This window comes from Ranitomeya variabilis, chromosome 7 (assembly GCF_051348905.1).
Source record: "Ranitomeya variabilis isolate aRanVar5 chromosome 7, aRanVar5.hap1, whole genome shotgun sequence".
NCBI lineage: Eukaryota > Metazoa > Chordata > Amphibia > Anura > Dendrobatidae > Ranitomeya > Ranitomeya variabilis.
The window spans coordinates 130379073-130401105 of NC_135238.1; the positions used below are offsets into that span (position 1 = coordinate 130379073).

Genomic DNA, 22033 nt, shown 5'->3' on the forward strand with positions numbered 1-22033 from the left:
GTCACGGCAAATCTCAGTGTGCCAATAACGTTAAATACCATACCGTAGCCTTAAATGTGTGGAGTAATGTGCCAACCACAGCGACAATGAACCAGCAGGGTGGGTACCTGGTGCCCCACCGCACCCATGCTGCAAGGCTAGAGGCTGTAAGAGGGGTTCCGCATATTTTTGCTCACTAAGGTTTGCCGTCATGTGCTAGCGGCTTCATATAGTCTAATCAGATTGTTAAACTAAGAACCTCATGTTCAGTTTCATTTTGCCTAGATCAACTTATGATTTTAGATGTGTAGCCCATGTCTTTTTCTACACCTATGATGAATGAAAAACATTGTTATGGGGGATCTGTGGTGATGCACTGTTATGGGGGATCTGCGGATGACACTATTATGGGGGATCTGTGGTGACGCACTGGTATGGGGAATCCGCAGGGTACACACTTATTGAGAGATCTGCGGATGACTCACTGTTATGGGGATCTGTGGTGACACACTTATGGGAATCAGCGGATGATACTGTTATGGGGATCTGTGGTGACACACTGTTATGGGGATCTGCGGATGACACACTGTTATGGGGGATCTGTGGTGACACACTTATGGGGATCTGCAGATGACACACTGTTATGGGGGATCTGCGGATGACACTTATGGGGATCTGTGGATGACGCATTGTTATGGGGATCTGTGGATGACGCACTGTTATGGGGATCTGCGGATGACACACTTATGGGGGATCTGCAGATGACACACTATTATGGGGGATCTGTGGTGACACACTGTTATGGGGATCTGCGGATGACACTTATGGGGATCTGTGGTGACGCACTATTATGGGGATCTGCGGATGACACACCTTATGGGGGATCTGTGGTGACGCACTGTTATGGGAATCTGCTGATGATGCAGTTATGGGGGATCTGTTACACTACATATGGCTGCAACCCCCATCATCCATCAAAATACACCCATTGGTACAGTATATTCTGAAGGATGATGGGGGTTGTGCTTTATAAACTTTAATGTGTGCTCACCTCTCCCACGGATCTCGGACTTGTGTAAATAACAAGTGTTACACTATACATTGCAGGGATAAGATATCTGATTGGTGGAGACAGCTCAGCAACAGTTCCCTCCACCAATCAATATCTCTCCCTGCAAAGGAGGAGGAGAATCATGCTTCTCTCCCTCCTCTGCTTTAGGGCTCCGTGTGCAGCGGAGCCCAGAACTTTCCCTGCTGCCAGCTACCGGTATTTTCCTGTCTACTGCAGCGCATGCGCAGATCAAGAGCTCAGTAACAGCGAGCTTTATCTGCGCATGCGCTGGTTCGGTGGCCATTTTCTTGAAGTCCTGTGTGGTAGACACAGGCAATGGCCCGCAATCTAGAAACCGGAAACTCCGGATTCAGAATTCCGGAAGTGCAATGGCGCCGGCCAGCATTATGCCGCCCGCGCACCACCGCACACCGGAGATGACAGCGCCGCCACCCCCAGCTCCAGGCCTGCTCCATTGCCCCACCGGTGACCCTGCTTACTACCAGCCCGCTCCACAGCCACCGCCAGCCGCTCCGCAGCCACCGCCAGCCTCTCAGTAAGAAATATTTTCGACTTTTCCCCTATTTTATTCACTATCCCGATTGTAAGACGCACCCCCATTTCCCCCCCAATTTGGGGGAAATAAAAGTGCGTCTCACAAAGCGGAAAATACGGTATATATATATATATATATATATTCTCAAAAAAAATAAAATAAAGGGAACACTTAAACAGAATATAACTCCAAGTAAATCAAACATCTGTGAACTCAAACTGTCCACTTAGGAAGCAACACTGTTTAACAATCAATTTCACATGCTGTTGTGCAAATGGAATAGACTACAGATGGAAATTATTGGCAATTATCAAGACACTCAAAAAAGGAGTGGTTCTGCAGGTGGGGACCACAGACCACATCTCAGTACCAATGCTTTCTGGCTGATTATTTTATTTTTTTTGGTCACTTTTGAATGTTGGTTGTGCTTTCACACTTGTGGTAGCATGAGATGGACTCTACAACCCACACAAGTGGCTCAGGTAGTGCAGCTCATCCAGGATGGTACATCATTGCAAGCTGTGGTAAGAAGGTTTGCTGTGTCTGTCAGCGTAGTGTCCAGAGGCTGAAGGCACTACCAGAAGAAGACATGGAGGGGGCCGTAGGAGGGCAACAACCCAGCAGCAGGACCGCTACCTCAGCCTTTGTGCAAGGAGGAACAGGAGGAGCACTGCCAGAGCCCTGCAAAATGATCTCCAGCAGGCCACAAATGTGCATGTGTCTACACAAACGGTTAGCAACCGTCTCCATGAGGATGGTCTGAGTGCCCGACGTTCACAGATGAGGGTTGTGCTCACAGCCCAACACCGTGCAAGACGCTTGGCATTTGTCACATAACACCAGGATTGGCAAATTTGCCACTGGCGCCCTGTGCTCTTCACAGATGAAAGCAGGTTCACACTGCGCACATGTGACATAGTCTGGAGAGTGATCTGCTGCCTGCAACATCCTTCAGCATGACCAGTTTGGCAGTGGGTCAGTAATGGTGTGGGGTGGCATTTCTTTGGAGGGCCGCACAGCCCTCCATATGCTCGCCAGAGGTAGCCTGACTGCCATTAGGTACCAAGATGAGATCTCAGACCCATTGTGAGACCATATGCTGGTGCGGTTGGCCCTGGGTTCCTCCTAATGCAAGACAATGCCAGACCTCATGTGGCTGAAGTGTGTCAGCAGTTCCTGCAAGATGAAGTCATTGAAGCTATGAACTGGCCCGCCTGTTCCCCAGACTTGAATCCAATTGAACACATCTGGGACATCATGTCTCGCACCATCCACCAAAGTCACGTTGCACCACAGACTGTCCAGGAGTTGGCGGATGCTTTAGTCCAGGTCTGGGAGGAGATCCCTCAGGAGTCCATCCGCCACCTCATCAGGAGCATGCCCAGACCTTGTAGGGAGGTCATACAGGCACGTGGAGGCCACACATACACAACAGAACATAATTTCCTTGTCTTGAGGCATTTCCACTGAAGTTGAATCGGCCTGTAATTTGATTTTCCACTTTTATTTTGAGTATCATTCAAAATCCAGAATTCCATGGGATATTAATTTTGATTTACATCGATCATTTTTATGTTTTATTGTTCTCAACACATTCCACTACGTAATGAATAAAAAATTTGCAACTGAAATATTTCATTCAGTGATATCTAGGATGTGTTATTTTAGTGTTCCCTTTATTTTTTTTGAGCAGTGTATACATAATATATTTTCATCAAAATACTGTTTTTATATATGCATCTGTATTTTAAGCATTTAGCAACCCCATTTAACATCACTAGAACAGATTCACACACTCTGCAGCAGCCCTGCTAATTAAAAGCACGGAGTGTTCCTGTGTATGAGGGAGTCAGGGAGCAGCTGTGGGTTGGACGATCATGAGGCCGATAGTTATATCAGGTATGTGGGGGTCTTTAGGTGTTCACTTAATAATACAGATGACTTATGCACTCATTGGTATAACTGTATGTAATATCTCTGTCTTTCAGTGATGCCTGACAGCCCTTCCAACCCCTTCACCCCTATTTTGTTTATCATCTTCGTGACTAAGCCAAATTTTAAAATTCTGACGGGTTTCACTTCAAGGGGTAGTTCTGAGAAAAAAAATTGACCCATTGTACTTTGTTTGTGGTAAACTTAGAACAATATTTTTTGCATTTATTTTTGAAAATATTGGAAATTTGGTCAATTCTTTAAAATTTAGTAATTTTCAAACTTTCAGTTGTTATGCCCTTAAACCAGGTATACCACACAAAATAATTTAATAAATATTTCCTACATGTCAACTTTACATCAGCATCAATTTTGTAACATTTTTTTGTTAGGAAGTTAAAAGGGTTAAAATCTTATCAGAAATTTCAAACTTCTACAACAAAATTTAAATAAACAAACACAATTTTTTTTGGGACCACTTTTGAAGTGACTTTGGGGGCCTATATGACAGAAAATGCATCAAGGTGATACCATTTCAAAAACTGTACCCCTCATGGTGCTTAAAACCACATTCAATAGGTTTGAGGTTGTTTACTTCTTTATCATGGATGACCTATCTTTGGGATAGGTCATCAATGTCTGATCGGTCAGGATACGGCACCCTCGCCAATCAGCTGTTCTCAGTGTTGGCAGTCGGAACTGATCAATTTTGGCGCTTCCCCCATCTTCTGATAGTGGCTGCAGCCTGGTACTACATGTCTGCCTCCTATTCAAATCAATAGGAGACAGATGTGCAGGACCTGGCGTCGGCCACTATCAGAAGACAGAGCAGCTCTGCCATTGAGCATTTCCGTCCACCGATATCTAGAACAGCTGATCGTTGGGGTTGTCGGACCCCGACAGATCAGACATTGATGACCTATCCCAAGGATAAGTCATTCATGGTAAGTAGTGGACAGCCTCTGTAACCCTTCAGATGCTTCATGAAAATTAAAGCAATGTGAAAGTAAAAAATTAGAATTTGACTTTTTCCCACAAAAGTTGCTTTAGCACCAAATTTTGTATTTTGACAAGGGTAACAGGTGAAATTGCTCCTTACATTTGTTGTGCAGTTTCTCCAGAATACGCCAATACCACATTTATGATGGAAAACTACTGTTTGAGTGCACGGAAGAGAAGGAGCACCATTTGACTTTTGGAGCGCAAAATTGGCTGGAAATGATACCCATGTTGTATTTGCAGAGCCCCTGATGTGCCTAAACAGTGGAAACCCGTAACTGTCATGTCGGACGCTGTTCAGACCAGGTCGTTCGACAGCAGTAATTACACTTTTGACCACTATGTGCTCATTGGCGTCGGCTAGATTTTATCTAGCTGGTCCGGGGTTAATTTACCTGATGCTCGGATTGGAAGCTGGGCCATGCCCATTGCCTTTAAATAGTTCTCCTGAACATTGGGCGTCGCCGATTATAGCTTCTGTCTTGTGCATTGTTATCTCGGTCTGGAGTGGTGAGCTAGTAGTTGGAGTATCGTTGCTGGTGGTGTATTTCCCTTTGTCTTATTTACTCCTTCCTATATTTGTATTTATTTTGCCCTGCGCATTTATAGTGTATTCCTGAGTGACTGCGGCGTGGTGTATATTTTCCGTTATCTTTGTCTGTTCTAACTGTGGGTATTGGTGTATGATCTTTTCACTGGGTGGTGGGCTGTGGTTTCAGCCTAGGGTTGAAACAGGAGACAGGTCGAGGCCTAGACATGCACACCATCAGTGTAAACTCTAGGTAGAGGGTCAGTCAGGATTTCCCTAGTCTGAGGGAGATTGTGGGGGCCCGGGTTATTAGCTCTTGCCCACCTAGTCTCCCCATGACAATAACAAGTGAACCAATTATTGAAACTACATCCCTCAAGGAATTTTTCCAGAGGTGTGAGCACCTTGGACCGCCAGGTGCTTTACAGAATTTTATAACGTTGAGCCCTGAAAATAAGAAATCACATTTTTCTCTTCGCCACAACAGCACCCACTGAGAGAGGGGATCCGCCCCTAGGAACAGGAAACCTACAGCGAGATAAAAGGGGCGGCCCCCTCCTCACTCCTCAGTTGGTTTCCTGTTCCTAGATGGGAGACCTGCAGAGAGAGTTCTCTGAAGTTGGAATCTATGAAGAGAAATGCCTGCCTGGTAGCCGCCTGTGCAGTTTCTGGTAGAGCGGCAGGGGCTCCAGAGCGGGTGACAGGGTCGGGGGAAGGTTCCTATATGGCTTCCCCCTCCTCTGTATAGGATGATGAGTCATTCCTTCACTTACGCGACAAGGTCTCTGTTGGGGCACTGGTTGGGGAAACATCCTGTCACACGCCGATGAAGACGTGAACGCGGTGTTAATGAAAGCGGAACACCTACCTGTATTGCCAGCCGGCATGGGACCGCCGGTGAGTAGTGTGTGGCGCGCACATGAGGTGGAGGACGCGTCCTGCAGCGGCCGCGATTCCCCAAACAGCGCCGGCAGTTTTCGGTTACCCTGAAGTAAAGGTCAGACTAATGTGCTGGGAGCTCCTGGTGAGTGCAGCTTCCAGTTTTCACATACTTTATAGAGGGTGTGGTCCTCCCTGTCTACAAAAAAAAAAATGGGGAGGAAGGAGAGCTGTTGCCTCTGATAACACAGGTCAACAAAAAAATTTTTTTTTTCTGGTGTCCAAAATATTTTAATGAATTTGGGGTATTTTTGGGGTGCTGATTCTGAATATGCTATCAGTTTTGCCAGATTGGCTCAAGTTTTTGACATTTTTGGTATCTTATTTATAGCACTTGTTGGTAGATGCGACGCATCATCTCATTAATTTCTTTGGATTAGTACTTGAACTGAGCAGTTCTCAATATAGTTTTGTGTTAATTAGTGTTCTAAAAGTTTGTTCATAGCTTGATTTTTGCACTAACTTTATGTTGTTGTCTGTTTTCCAGTGAAAAGCATGAACTCATCAAGAAGAAGTTGTCTTAACGATCCAGACTCATTCTGTTACATTTGTGGTGAATACACACTGCCAAAACATAGAAGAAACATAACAGACTTCGTAAAAAAAAGTGTATTTTGCCTATTTTGGGGTTATGCTTGGGGACCAAGACAAGTTTTGGGCACCACACATAGTGTGCAAAGCATGTATCGAATTATTACGAAAATGGAGCAAAGGACAAAGAAAAAGCTTCAAATTTGGTGTTCCAATGGTGTGGAGAGAGCCAAAAAATCATCATGATGACTGTTATTTCTGTGCAGTGCAAGTGCAAGGATTCAATAAGCATAAGAAACGAAAATGGGAGTAACATGGAATCTGCAAGAAGGCCTGTCCCTCATTGTGAAGATGTGCCTGTACCTGTGTTTACCATAAATAACAGTCATCATGATGATTTTTTGGCTCTCCACACCATTGGAACACCAAATTTGAAGCTTTTTCTTTGTCCTTTGCTCCATTTTCGTAATAATTCGATACATGCTTTGCACACTATGTGTGGTGCCCAAAACTTGTCTTGGTCCCCAAGCATAACCCCAAAATAGGCAAAATACACTTTTTTTACGAAGTCTGTTATGTTTCTTCTATGTTTTGGCAGTGTGTATTCACCACAAATGTAACAGAATGAGTCTGGATCGTTAAGACAACTTCTTCTTGATGAGTTCATGCTTTTCACTGGAAAACAGACAACAACATAAAGTTAGTGCAAAAATCAAGCTATGAACAAACTTTTAGAACACTAATTAACACAAAACTATATTGAGAACTGCTCAGTTCAAGTACTAATCCAAAGAAATTAATGAGATGATGCGTCGCACTTACCAACAAGTGCTGTAAATAAGATACCAAAAATCTCAAAAACTTGAGCCAATCTGGCAAAACTGATGACATATTCAGAATCAGCACCCCAAAAATACCCTAAATTCGATTAAATATCTTTGGCACCAAAAATGCTGTTGACCAGTGTAATTTGTACTATATAAAGCACAGGCTGAAGGAGTATGGGCGCTCTACCATGTCATCCCCAAGTAACAGTATTGTGCGCCCACTGGAAGGGCTAGAGTCACATACTCGTGATAGCAGCAAGAAAGGAGATAGTGGACACTCTGAATGGAGTGTTTCTACGGATAAAACGGGGAAGGATAGAAAATCAACCCGTCCCACACCTCAATCCCAGCGGCCATCCCTTCAGCCGGTATTTTATGATGATCTTTCACCGGGGGGGTGAGTGATTAATAAGATTTCTAGGAACTAAACAAACGCCTATTCTTGTGTTTTTGTTTTTTTTTTGTTTTGTTTTTTTTTATTCATAGGCTAAAAAAAAGGGGGAAAAACAAACACAAACAATGTGCTTTGTGCTCTGAACTACTCCCAGATACTTATGTTAAAAGGTTATGCCAATTTTGTATCGCTTCTACCCTCCAGGAAGAGGGTTCGGTTAAAATGGAGGATATTCGTTTAATGATCCGTGAAGAGCTTCAATCATTTGGACATTCTAGTATTAATGGTGAGAAGAATTCCAGTAGGAGAATGGCCTCTCCTAGACCAGAAACCTCCTAAAGTGGTGAAGTTAACTCGGATAATTCACAGGGGTCCATATCCTCGGAGGACGAGGAATATTTGTTTCCCTACTGATGGTATCAACAATATGGTTAAGTCAGTGAGAGACCCGATGGGCCTATCTGAATCTAAAGAACCTCAGACTCCTCAAGAGATCATGTTCGGGGGTCTTTCCCAAAAGAAGGGAAGAGGTTTTCCAGTAAATCAAATAGTTAAAGATCTGGTAAAAAAAAAAGAGTGGAGCAAACAGACCCATTTGATGATGACGATCTAACCTACTGGGCTAAAGTACCCAAGGTTGATGCAGCTGTGGCTTCCACCTCGCGTTGATCCTCCTTGCCGTTAGAGGATGCTGGATCTCTATCTGATCCGATGGATCATAAATCAGACGTACTGTTAAAAAGATCTTGGGAAACTTGCATAGCTGCATTCAAACCAGCAATTTCAGCCACTTGCACAGGAAGATCAGTGCTTGTTTGGCTGGACCAGCTAGACCAAAATATAAAAAATGGCATGTCAAGAGACAGGATACTTTCCTCCATTTCCTCAATTAAAGGTGCTGCAGCATTTTTATCTGACGCTTCTATAGACTCTCTTCGTCTGGCGGCTAGAATGGCAAGCTTAACTAATACAGCTCGCAGAGCTCTATGGGTAAAAAATTGGAAAGGTGATGCCCAATCCAGAGCTAAACTTTGCTCTATACCCTTTAAGGGTGAGTACGTATTTTGGAAAGTGTTAGATGATATTCTAACTAAAGCAGGAGAAAGGAAAAAAGGGTTTCCTAATCCATTCATTCCTTCCTACAGAAGAGCATTCAGGAAGCCGACATTTAGCAGGTGGCGGGACTATAAGGACCGATGGAATAATAAAGATTTCAGGCAGAAGGGAAGCCTCTTTAACAGACGTCCCTTTAAGCCAGCGGATAGATTCCGCTAGTCCTGCTTTACCTGTAGGAGGTAGATTGCTTCGTTTCAGTCATCAATAGAGAAAAATAACAACTCTTGGGCCATTAACATCAGGCCTATCTTTAGACTTTGTTTGGATACCTCCGGACTTCTTTCTATTGACTTCCTTAAAATCCCAAATGCAACAGGAGGCATTGGAGATGGAAATTAAGACCCTTTTATCTAAACAGGTGTTAGTTAATGTCCCGGCAGACCAAAAAGGGAAAGGGTTTTACTCTCCCTTATTTCTAATTCCCAAACCTGATGGGTCATTTCGAACCATAATTAATCTAAAAAAATTAAAATTCCTTCCTAAAATCTGAGACCTTTAAGATGGAATTTGTACTTTCAGCCATAAAAATGTTGTTTCCCGGTTGTTATATGGCGGTATTAGATCTTAAAGATGCATACTATCATCTGCCTATACGTAAATTGCATCAACAATTTCTCCGGGTAGCAGTCACAATGGGAGGTCACATACGTCATCTGCAGTTCAAAGCTATGCCCTTTGGTTTATCTATGGCATATTTCCTAAATTAATGTCGGAAGTAATGTATTTACAGGTTAAGGATACCTTAATTATTCCATATTTAGATAACCTCTTAATAGTGGCCAATTCTTTCCTTCAATGTGACCAAAGACTGGGGGGTTATAGCATCTTCCTTACAGGAGCTCTGCTGGTTGATTAATTGGGAAAAATCTAGATTACGGCCTGTCACCTGCCAGACGTTTCTAGGTCTTCATCTGGACTCGGTGAATCAGAAATGTCTCCTCCCTGATGCAAAAAAGTAATCCACAATTGATAAAGTAAACCAAGCGATTGGTAATCGTAGTATGTCTTTAAGAAAAGGCATGTCTTTATTGGGTTCATTAACCTCTTGTATCCCTGCAGTGCAGTGGGCTCAACTGCATACTAGGAAATTACAACATTTTATATTACAGGAAGATAGTAGACTACAGGGGCAACTAGATCGTTCTATATTTCTGCCATCAGATGTAATCCAATCACTTAGATGGTGGTTTAATCCGAAGAATATCTCAGACAGGGTTCCTTGGGTGGTGGTTCCCTCAAACATAGTCACCACAGACGCTAGTCCATTTGGCTGGGGCGCACATTTTAGGGACGAAGTAGTCCAAGGTCGGTGGTCTAGAGCAGAGGCTAATGACTCTTCTAATGTGAAGGAGTTGAAGGCGATATATCATGCCGTATTTAACTTTCTTCCGCAGCTACAAGGCTCTCATACAAGGATACAGTCAGACAACACAACCTCAGTAGCTTACATAAACCATCAAGGAGGTACGCAGTCAAACACCCTCAGGGCCATTACAGCAGATATTATGATTCTAGCCAAGAAACATCTGTTATCTCTTTCAGCAGTACATGTCAGGGGCATAGTCAACACCCAAGCAGATTTTCTCAGCCGCCACACCCTGCATCGGGGAAGTGGGTGCTCAACAGACGGATCTTCAGGATGATAACTGCCAGATGGGGAGTGCCTCAAATAGACTTATTTGCAACAAGACAAACCGGCAACTTAAAACATTTGCATCATTGTACAGGCAGGACAATCCAGACATATTCGATGCCCTGCAGCTACCATGGACATTCCATCTGGCCTATGCCTTTCTTCTGTAGAATCTTCCAATAGTAATCAGGAAGATAAGAGCAGAAGAGGCAAGGGTACTTTTAGTAGCTCAGTTTTGGCCCACGAGGCCATGGTTTTCGTGGCTAAAAGCAATGTCAGTGTCCGACCCTTGGATTCTTCCAGAATCCAGAGATCTACTCTCTCAAGGCCCCTTTTTCCACCCTCAGGTCAAAGGCCTGAACCTGTCGGCATGGAATTTGAGAGGTAATTATTAAAACTTAGAGGTTTCTCTGAAGGGTTAATTAACGCCCTCTTAAAAAGTAGGACGCCATCCACAACAAAGATCTACACTAAAGTGTGGAAGAAATTTTTACAGTTTTATACATCAGATATAGCTACTGAAGTTCCTATATATCCCATATTAGAGTTCCTACAAAAAGGACGTGATTTAGGGCTCTCTGTAAACACCCTAAAAGTTCAAATTTCAGCTCTAGGGGCCCTTTATAATCATGATGTTGCAGGTAATAGATGGGTATCTCGTTTATCTCCTTGCCAGCGTTCAGACCCTGTCCATGTACCACATGTCCCTCCATGAGATTTAAATTTAGTTTTGGATGTGTTAACCGAGAGCTCGTTTGAACCTCTACCTTTACATCAAATGCCAATGCATCAAAACATCCAAAGGACCAGAGACAGGACAGCAGCCAATGCATCATGCCTCCATCACAAGGGACACTGATCTATAAATCTACAGAAAACAACCTAGGGGACCTCAGCCCCGGTTGGAAAAATATAGATCTGCTCCTTTGACCATTGCTGAACCATGGATACGTTTGGAAAAAGCCAGGATTGGGACTCACTAGTTGGTTTGCTCTGTGGAGATGTTCGGAGAAGCCATGTTGTGACCCTTGGGCAAACTGGCCTTGTACATCAATAGACTGTCATCTTCCTAAGCTTGTCGTTACTTCGTGTGTCTGTGTGGGTGCGCGCCGCAGGTGGGGTAGCCGACCCTGGGAGTTCTGAAGTAACAGCTGCCATTATCCCGGCAATTCAGTGGAAGGGTGAGACTATGTAATGTGCACCATCTTGGGGTATTTTCCTGGGACTGTTCTATGTGTTATCTGCCTTTTTTGTGGTTCAATAAAGCTTTGCCACACGGTTTTACCCTCACCCTGTCTTGTCTTAGTAGTGTTATAGGGAGAGCGGGCAATCGGCGGGACGACCCTGGTCCTTGCTGTTCCAACTAGCGGACCGGGGTGCCCACTGACTCCCGTGTCTCCACACCCCGCACAAGTGACCCCATTTTGGAAACTAAACCCCTCGAGGAATTATCTAGAGGCATAATTATAGTTGTTAATAATGCTTTGGTTTTATTGGTGCATGAATTGATAATATGGAGCTATGTGTAAGTTGTGTGAAGTACATCAGTCTATAAAAGGGTGTTGTGTTAACATGGTAAAACCAAATTTTATCAATTTATGTACATATGGTATGCTTTGAAGCAATCAATGCAAAGGCCAGGGTTCACAATGACTAATTGTGTCCCTTTTTTCATAATCCCCTTTTGGAGCATACTCTGCACCTTTTCCTGCATTGTTCCATTCCTTGCAGTTTGGGGAACCTCACCAGGAAAATGTTAGCCCCAAAGCACAAATAGTCTCTCTATGATGAGGAACATATTTGTCCATCGGGACGGCCTGTGGCCAGGTCTTTCCTTGGTTTCTCTGGCTTAGAACAGGAAGATAAGACTCTGCCTACAGTCCCGCCCGGGACCACGGGCATCTCATTATCTGAAAACTTCTAACCCTGATTACACAAGGACCATAAGACGGATTTCTTCACCCCAGGTATAATTTTAATCATAACAGTTGCAACATGAGTGTCTGCTGCCAGGTTGACTTTATGGTGGTCTCTCTGATTTCTTCGCACTGTGCCACATGCAACTGTACCTCTAACAGAGAGGGTCTTGACTTTTACAACAGCATCCTACTCTACCTACATAGAGGTGATAACCCTTATCCAGCAGTGGCTGCAACAATTTCCACACAACATCCCTACTCACCCCCGTCTTAGGGGAGCATTCAGGGTGGTCACTTTTGGTGTCCTTCCTTTTGTAGACCCTAACTTTGTGTCTATCATGAGGTACTCTTGTACAGCTTAATTCCGTACCTGTCCCTCTTACTGGGCAGGTATTGATGTAACTTTAGCCTCCCTTTTAAATTAACCCAAGATTCATCTATACAGATGTCCCTATGGGGGGTTGTAAGACTCAGCAAATTTTCTGCTAACGTGTTCAACTACTGGCTGAATTGTATAAAGATCAATGGTAGGATCAACTCTAGAAGACACTGTGCATTATTACTATAATGCAAATATTTTTGGATCACTTCAAATCATGCCCTTGTCATGGCTATAAGGAATACTGGTGTGCTGTAGAGTTTATCGGAACTCTAGTATTGCCGAATCTCTTGTTTTCTCCCTATGCCCATATGCCGCATGATGTCCCAAAATGTCATCTGTTGCATTTACAGGGGTGCATCTGGCAAATGATGAGATTGGATTTTGTGTGAAAATTTGATTAGCATACACATTTGTCTGGACCACCATAAGATTTATTATTTTCTGGCTGAAAAAGAATTTGAAAGTCCATTTCATTGAGGCCGATGGTGTCGAATTAGATTCCTGATCTCCCAATGAAATCTGGAATAACAGGCTGATAATATTTGGAGGTGGAGTCCATAAGGTATTAATTGCTGTAGGAATTGCCTTGATCATAGAGCATCTTGCTTGGGGTCTTTCCTCACTAGAAGAGGAGGAGAAATAGGTTTGTGGGATCTTCCTCACTGCCTGAATGTGTCAGTGGCAAGGAAAGCGTATGCCTCTGGTGAATAGTGTCTTCTTGATGAGTGAGCCACTTGTATTTTATACTTCTATACAGCGAGGATGTGTAAGTGATGCTATTACACATGTATTTTGTGGGGCGAGTGTAAAGACTACTATTTAATTTGCTATAAAATATAGAGAGGGGAAACAATTAGAAGAAAAATCAGTAGAAGTAAAAAAAATTTGGTGGAAAATAAAATTGTGTGGTTTTTTTACACTAATGCCCTACTATAAAGCTACTTGGGGCAAACTATTTTTTTTTCTGCAAAAGAAAAATAGATGTCACTAACACTGCGACATCTGTACCTCTAATGCGCAAACTCCCTGCCTATAAAGCTACTCAGTACTAACTTTTTTTTTTTTTTTTAAATGAATGCAATTGGGGTGTTGGCAGGTGATGTGTGAAAGTTGCCAACAAAATAGTGCACCAAAAATGTAATTGAGTAGAGGAATGATGGGGTATAGGGGTTGGGGAATGGGAAGGAAACTGGGACAGGGAATGGGAAATACTGCTGCTGTGATAACAACAGATCAGTTACACAGCACACAGGATCACAGGAGGATTTCACCAATGAAGGTAACACAGAATGGGTTCTACAAACTCTCTGCATGCCAGATCTGAGGGAAATATGACATGCAGAGCGGTGATTGTCATTTTCAGTTAAATTGGTACAAAGCTCTGAATCCTTGTTTTCTTATGAATATAATGGCCCCGATTCATTAATACTGGTATTTCATATGCCAGTTTTATTGACTGGTGTGCAAGCATATGTGCTATATTCATTGAGGCACAAGCCTCTTAATGAATTTGGTGCATCTTCTCAGTGACGTGGGCCTCACCAAAAATGTAACTCCAGTCAATGACTAGAGTAACATTTTTGGAATAAGAAACTCTGCCACTTTTGAAGAATTTGTCGGACAGGTACAGCCTCCCATTTTGTTACAACTGGCCGAAACTGGTGTGAAAAGCTAAAAGTTGCAAAAGATTTGTGCATTTTTGGTGATTACACATTCTAGCACAGCACTGCAGCTTCATACATATTGACAAAAGTACCTCTAAGAAATAATGGGAGTGACAGGTAGAGCTACATTTGTGCACAAAAGTTTACATACCCCCGCAGAATTTTTGCTTTTTTTGCCTTTTTTCAAAGAATATGAATGATGGCACCAAAACGTTTTCTCCACTCATGGGTAGTGGTTGGGTGAAGCCATTTTTTGTCAAACTACTGTGTTTTTCTCTTTTTAAATCATAATTACAACCCAAAACATCCAAATGACCCTGTTCAAAAGTTTACATAACCTGGTGATTTTGGCCTGATAACATGCACAGAAGTTGACACAAATAGGTTTAAATGGCTACTAAAGGTAACATCCTAACCTGCGACCTTGTAATCAGTGTGTGTGTGTGTGTGTGTGTGTGTGTGTGTGTGTGTGTGTGTGCATAAAAGCTGAGAGTTTCTGGGATCCAGACAGACTCTTGCATCTTTCATCCAGCCACTGACATTTCTGGATTGTGAAATCACAAACGTCGTCCTTTACTTACATTTTGCCAAATGGTAAGCTATGCATCAGTGTAAGAAAGACTAGGCTATAAGAAGCCATAACAATAACTGTTGAAGTAAGTAACCTTTTTAAAGGGCTTTCCCTTTTGTAATGTTTTGGGCAGAATCACCCTTGCCTTTGTTATAATGAACAAAATCAGCTGATACTCTCCCTGCGCATTTTTATTCCAGTGATTGTGTACAGGTTGTAGCAGGGGCATCGTCTCCCTTAAGTGGCTTCGCCTGGGAAACATTGGTGTGTGCGCCAATGTCTAAAAGATACTATGTGCATATACCTAGCAATGGCACTTTCAGGAGTATGAATATACACTGTTCAAAAGAATAAAGGGAACACTAAAATCCCACATCCTAGATATCACTGAATGAAATATTCCAGTTGTAAATCTTTATTTCATTACATAGTGGAATGTGTCGAACAATAAAACCTAAAATTTATCAACATAAATCACAACTAATATCCCACGGAGGTCTGGAGTTGGAAAGATGCTCAAAATCAAAGTGGAAAATTAAGTTACAGGCTGATCCAACTTCAGTGGAAATGCCTCTAGACAAGGAAATGATGCTCAGTAGTGTGGGTGTGTGTGTGGCCTCCATGTGCCTGCATGACCTCCTAACAACGCTAGGGAATGCTCCTGATGAGGGGGCAGATGGTCTCCTGAGGGATCTCCTCCCAGACCTGGACTAAAGCATCCGCCAACTCCTGGACAGTCTGTGGTGCAACGTGACGTTTGTGGATGGTGCGAGACATGATGTCCCGGATGTGTTCAATTGGATTCATGTCTGGTTAATGGGCAGACCAGTCCATAGCTTCAATGCCTTCATCTTGCAGGAACTGCTGACACACTCAAGCCACATGATGTCTGGCCCTGGGTTCCTCCTAATGCAGGACAATGCCAACCGAACCATTATATGGTCTCAAAAGGGGTGTGAGGCTCTCATCTCGGTACCTAATGGCAGTCAGGCTACCTCTGGCGAGCACATGGAGGGCTGTGCAGCCCTCCAAAAAAATGCCACATCACACTTACTGACACACTGCCAAACCGGTCATGCTGAATGATGTTGCAGGTAGCAGATTGCTCTCCACGGCGTCTCCAGACTCTGTCACGTCTGTCACATGTGCTCAGTGTGAACCTGCTTTCATCTGTGAAGAGCACAGGGCCCCAGTGGCGAATTTGCCAATCCTGGTGTTCTGTGACAAATGCCAAGCGTCCTGTACGGTGTTGGGCACTCAGACCATCCTCATGGAGTCGGTGTCTAACCATTTGTGCAGACACATGCACATTGGTAGCCTGCTGGAGGTCATTTTGCAGGGCTCTGGCAGTGCTCTTCCTTTTCCTCCTTGCACAAAGGCTGAAGTAGCGGTCCTGCTGCTGGGTTGTTGCGCTTCTACGGCCCCCTCCACATCTCCTGGTGTACTGGCCTGTCTCCTGGTAGCGCCTTCAGCCTCTGGACACTATGCTGACAGACACAGCAAACCTTGCCACAGCTCGCATTGATGTGCCATCCTGGATGAGCTGCACTACCTGAGCCACTTGTGTGGGTTGTGGAGTCTGTCTCATGCTACCATGAGTGTGAAAACACAACCAACATTCAGAAATGACCAAAACATCAGCCATAAAGTATTGGTACTGAGATGTGGTCTGTTGTCTCCACCTGCAGAACCACTCCTTTATTGAGTGTATCTTGATAATTGCCAATAATTTCCATTTGTTCTTTATTACATTTGCACAACAGCATGTGAAATTGATTGTCAGTGTTGCTTCCTAAGTGGATCGTTTGATTTCACAGAAGTTTGATTTACTTGGAGTTATATTCTGTTGTTTAAGTGTTTCCTTTATTTTTTTGAGCAGTGTATTTTGCAGCAAGTAAGTAGTATGGTTATGAACTCACTAACTTTCACTCTGATCGAACATGTCTGGGAGGTAGTAGCAAAGCAAATGAAATCCATGTAGGCACAACAACTTGCAAAACTTAGAGGATCTGTTGCTATGGTCTTGGTGTGTGGGGATCTAAACAATGTTAGACAGGCGTCTAGGTCCAGCTAAGATTTGTGGAATGACAACTGCCTGTATAAGACCATGTAGTGAATTTTCCATCATTGACCCTTTCCTATGGATTAAACAACTTTGATAATTTGCTTGCTAGAAATGTCTGCCACATCAATAGGTAAAATGTTATATATTGTAGAATATTAAAATCATTAATTAATACTGATTCTGTGTTATATTGTAGTTCATTTGCATGTAATGTGGATGTGCTAAAATGGCCTTGGTACCTTATGATGACAATATGCTGAGTGGCCTGAAGAAGTTTCATAATTCCAGCTCTACCTACACCTTCTCCAACCACACCATACGGATCAAGCAGGACTGGAGAGAGCTGGGAGTGGCCGCAGTTGTCTGGGATGCTGTAAGTATCAATGAATGAACGGCGTACTTTTCAAACGTGTGTGTGTATATTTTTTCAGCTATTTCAGTCTTCAGCTCCCCATGTAGATAGCTGCCGGCCAGGTGCTCCTATGTTTTCATTGGTACTACACAAGGAATGTCCTGTGAACACTGTAAAATGCACAAATTAATAACCTGTTCCTCTCTATGGCTCCAGGCTGTTGTTCTCTGTATGTACATCGAAGCTGGAGGAATTAATTTGCATGGACGTTCTGTGATTGAGCTGGGTGCAGGGACTGGATTGGTTGGCATTGTAGCGGCATTATTGGGTAAGTACTGCATCACTAATCAGTTTACTACATTTGATACCACTAAATGAAATTTAATCTTCTGTAAATAATAATTATAACATGAATAGAAAAAATGACATCATCTTGAGACTGGGTAACAGACAGTGGGAGAGGTACAGTACTGACATTCCAGCCCTCTGCCGTGTTTGCATTGCAATTGCTTCATTAGCCACCAAATTTGACATCTTTATCAGTAAACGTGGCCTAGATCTCCAGTTCTGCCATTCTACTTTAATTAGTTATCCTGGTTTTGCTCAGCAGCATGATCTATATTTTCTAATAAGGTGCACACCCGTATGATCCGCTATTCATGTGGTGTATGCGCTCTGCAAATTTTCCTGCTACATTTTTTAATGCAGTGAAAAGCAATGTAGATGAGCTATAAAGGGGTTGTCTGATCACTGCATAGGATAGGTCATCAGTATGAAATTGGTGCTGGTCCAAAACGCCACACTCCCACCAATAAGCTGTTATTTGGTCCAACAACCGCTGGTTTAAATGTTTTGAGCTGTTAGACAAAACACAGATCTATTCATTGTGTAGTGGTCACTCCCAGGTGCTGACGGACAGCTCCTTTCTTTTGAATAGAAGCTGTTCTCTAGTACCCAAGATCGGCCACTACAGAATTAATCGAACTGTATTTTGTAGCACCATTCAGAGTTTTTACATCCTGCGGCCGCTTTAGCAGCTAACAGCTGATCGTGAGGATGTCCGGGTCAGATGGGTCCCTTAACCTCTCATTTTAGGATGTTGGAGAGACATCAGTATTTAGTTTCATATATATGTGAGTTACCTCAGATAAACAGTATGTTGTGAACCAGCATGCTAACCTTACATAATACATGTCCTACCTCCATGTTTATACAAGATATGATGCGATCACTAATCTTTTACGAGATTACAGCACCCCACACACTTTATCCTCCTTTCTTATCCTCTAAATTGTCTTTAATTGTCTATTGTCCATTTGCAGTTTAGTTATGAGTCCAGAGGTTCTTATGCCTTTGAAAATATATTATGATTATGGAAGAGTCCCAACAGTTAAAAGAACATCAAATGCTTTTCACATGTAATACTTTTCTTTTCTAGGTGCTGATGTCACTCTAACGGATCGAGATTTGGCAATAGAATTTCTCAAGTCAAATGTCCATGATAACCTTCCTAAAGCTCTAGAGCACAAAGTGTCTGTAAAACCACTGACCTGGGGAACCGGACTGGAGCATTTTTCCCATTTTGATGTGATATTGGGAGCAGATATAGTGTATCTTGAAGAAACATTCCAAGACCTTTTAAAGACTATAATCCACCTGAGCTCAGCGCACACTGTGATCTTGTTATCATGTAGACTCCGGTACCAGCGTGACCACAACTTTCTAGATAAGATGAGAGAACATTTTACTGTTGATCAAGTGCATTATGACAAAGATGTAGACATCTACATCTTCAAAGCTCAGAAGGCTCAAAGAGAAGAGTTTTGAAAGATCAAAAAAAAATTTTTTACAAAAATCTGATACTTACTTTCTTCATGAAGATTGATTTTTTTATATATATATATATATATATATATATATATATATATATATATATATATATATATATATATATATATATATTGTTTCTGCCTCACAAGATCTTTTATACTCCGATGTTATTTATATATACCACTTGAGAAATAAATAATCCCCGATATACTTTAGCAATAGATTCTGTTCCGATGTGTACATATTATTTAATGGGTGAGGCTGGTGTGATCATTTTATTAAATTCACTGTTCTCTTTAATTTGACTCTGAATTGAAAGGCAAAAAAAGTTTTATGGCACCAAGGAGAGGTCAATAAGCTTCAAGTAATTCAAGCTACAGTATTTTCTCCTTTCCTGTCTGGAGAACTCTTCTCTTTTGGTTATAATGTGCACATTAAAATTCATTACATTTTAGTGTTCTTTTCAAAATGGGTGTAAGACTTGAGCCCTAGATGTGGACTTAAAGACACTCATTTGATGCATGTTATGGGAGTGCTTAAGAATTGGTGACTATTGGGAAGAGGCAGCTGTACTTATAAACACAATTTTTGGAATACAAATTCAATTAGAGCCCAAAATATGCATACTTGAAATGTTGGGTGATGGGGTGCACTCAGATTCCACTATGGCACCGGCGATTTCTAGAACTCTTTCTTTTTTTTCTCTTTTTTTTTCAAAGTCTGAAAGTTGATTAATTTTTCAAACCCTGGTGGAGCGCAAAGTCCAGAATGAACAACATCCTGTATCTAGAAAGCGGAATATACATTAAAAAGAAGGCCTTTAAGAAATATATATAAATATTTGGGAGCAATAGTTGACTACATTGGGTATTGCATCAGAGACCCTCCTTAGTAATACCATTATAGACCACTTAATTGTTGCCCTGTAGAGACGTGTGTATGAGTGTAATCAAAAATTGCTTATGTTCCCATTACATCCAAAAATATGCTCTGAGACATAAAAAAAAATAGCAAATATAATAAAGAAAATAAACAGTTGGAAGAGTTAATATAATTGCCTTTTATTTATATATGTTTTTCCTTTGAACGACATGTATGGATTCATCTCAATAAAAATATATCAGCCAGGTGTTATGGTTCTCAATGGCAAGAGAACATAGCCCAGCAAACATACGAACTAGCTCTTGGAAGGATGGAAACTAAACTGACCATGAACTAAACCTGCCGCACAACTAACAGTAGCCGGGTAGCGTAGCCTGCGTTTTATCCCTAGACGCCCAGCGCCGGCCGGAGGACTAACTAATCCTGGCAGAGGAAAATATAGTCCTGGCTTACCTCTAGAGAAATTTCCCCGAAAGGCAGACAGAGGCCCCCACAAATATTGGCGGTGATTTTAGATGAAATGACAAACGTAGTATGAAAATAGGTTTAGCAAAATTGAGGTCCGCTTACTAGATAGCAGGAAGACAGAAAGGGCACTTTCATGGTCAGCTGAAAACCCTATCAAAATACCATCCTGAAATTACTTTAAGACTCTAGTATTAACTCATAACATCAGAGTGGCAATTTCAGATCACAAGAGCTTTCCAGACACAGAAACGAAACTACAGCTGTGAACTGGAACAAAATGCAAAAACAAACAAGGACTAAGTCCAACTTAGCTGAGAGTTGTCTAGCAGCAGGAACATGCACAGAAAGGCTTCTGATTACAATGTTGACCGGCATGGAAGTGACAGAGGAGCAAGGCTAAATAGCGACTCCCACATCCTGATGGAAACAGGTGAACAGAGAGGATGATGCACACCAGTTCAATTCCACCAGTGGCCACCGGGGGAGCCCAAAATCCAATTTCACAACGGTACCCCCCCCTCAAGGAGGGGGCACCGAACCCTCACCAGAACCACCAGGGCGATCAGGATGAGCCCTATGAAAGGCACGGACCAAATCGGAGGCATGAACATCAGAGGCAGTCACCCAAGAATTATCCTCCTGACCGTATCCCTTCCATTTGACCAGATACTGGAGTTTCCGTCTGGAAACACGGGAGTCCAAGATTTTTTCCACAACGTACTCCAACTCGCCCTCAACCAACACCGGAGCAGGAGGCTCAACGGAAGGCACAACCGGTACCTCATACCTGCGCAATAATGACCGATGAAAAACATTATGAATAGAAAAAGATGCAGGGAGGTCCAAATGGAAGGACACAGGGTTAAGAATCTCCAATATCTTGTACGGGCCGATGAACCGAGGCTTAAACTTGGGAGAAGAAACCCTCATAGGGACAAAACGAGAAGACAACCACACCAAGTCCCCAACACAAAGCCGAGGACCAACCCGACGCCGGCGGTTGGCAAAAAGCTGAGTCTTCTCCTGGGACAACTTCAAATTGTCCACTACCTGCCCCCAAATCTGATGCAACCTCTCCACCACAGCATCCACTCCAGGACAATCCGAAGATTCCACCTGACCAGAAGAAAATCGAGGATGAAACCCCGAATTACAGAAAAAGGGAGACACCAAGGTGGCAGAACTGGCCCGATTATTGAGGGCAAACTCCGCTAAAGGCAAAAAAGCAACCCAATCATCCTGATCTGCAGACACAAAACACCTCAAATATGTCTCCAAGGTCTGATTCGTCCGCTCGGTCTGGCCATTAGTCTGAGGATGGAAAGCAGACGAGAAAGACAAATCTATGCCCATCCTAGCACAGAATGCTCGCCAAAATCTAGACACGAATTGGGTACCTCTGTCAGAAACGATA

The 22033-nt window shown here is 42.8% G+C and overlaps 1 protein-coding gene across 3 annotated transcripts in view; it reads left to right on the forward strand.

Moving 5' to 3' along the window:
• Positions 1 to 19299, forward strand: part of METTL21A (methyltransferase 21A, HSPA lysine) — a 95732-nt gene extending 76433 nt beyond the window's left edge. For all 3 annotated transcript variants that reach the window (XM_077275724.1, XM_077275723.1, XM_077275725.1), the window contains exons 2-4: positions 17284 to 17460; positions 17656 to 17767; positions 18878 to 19299. In XM_077275724.1, coding sequence (XP_077131839.1) covers positions 17314 to 17460; positions 17656 to 17767; positions 18878 to 19266 — 648 coding nt within the window. In that variant the 5' untranslated portion in view covers positions 17284 to 17313 and the 3' untranslated portion in view covers positions 19267 to 19299. The remainder of the gene's footprint in view (positions 1 to 17283; positions 17461 to 17655; positions 17768 to 18877) is intronic.
• Positions 19300 to 22033: the final 2734 nt, after the last annotated feature.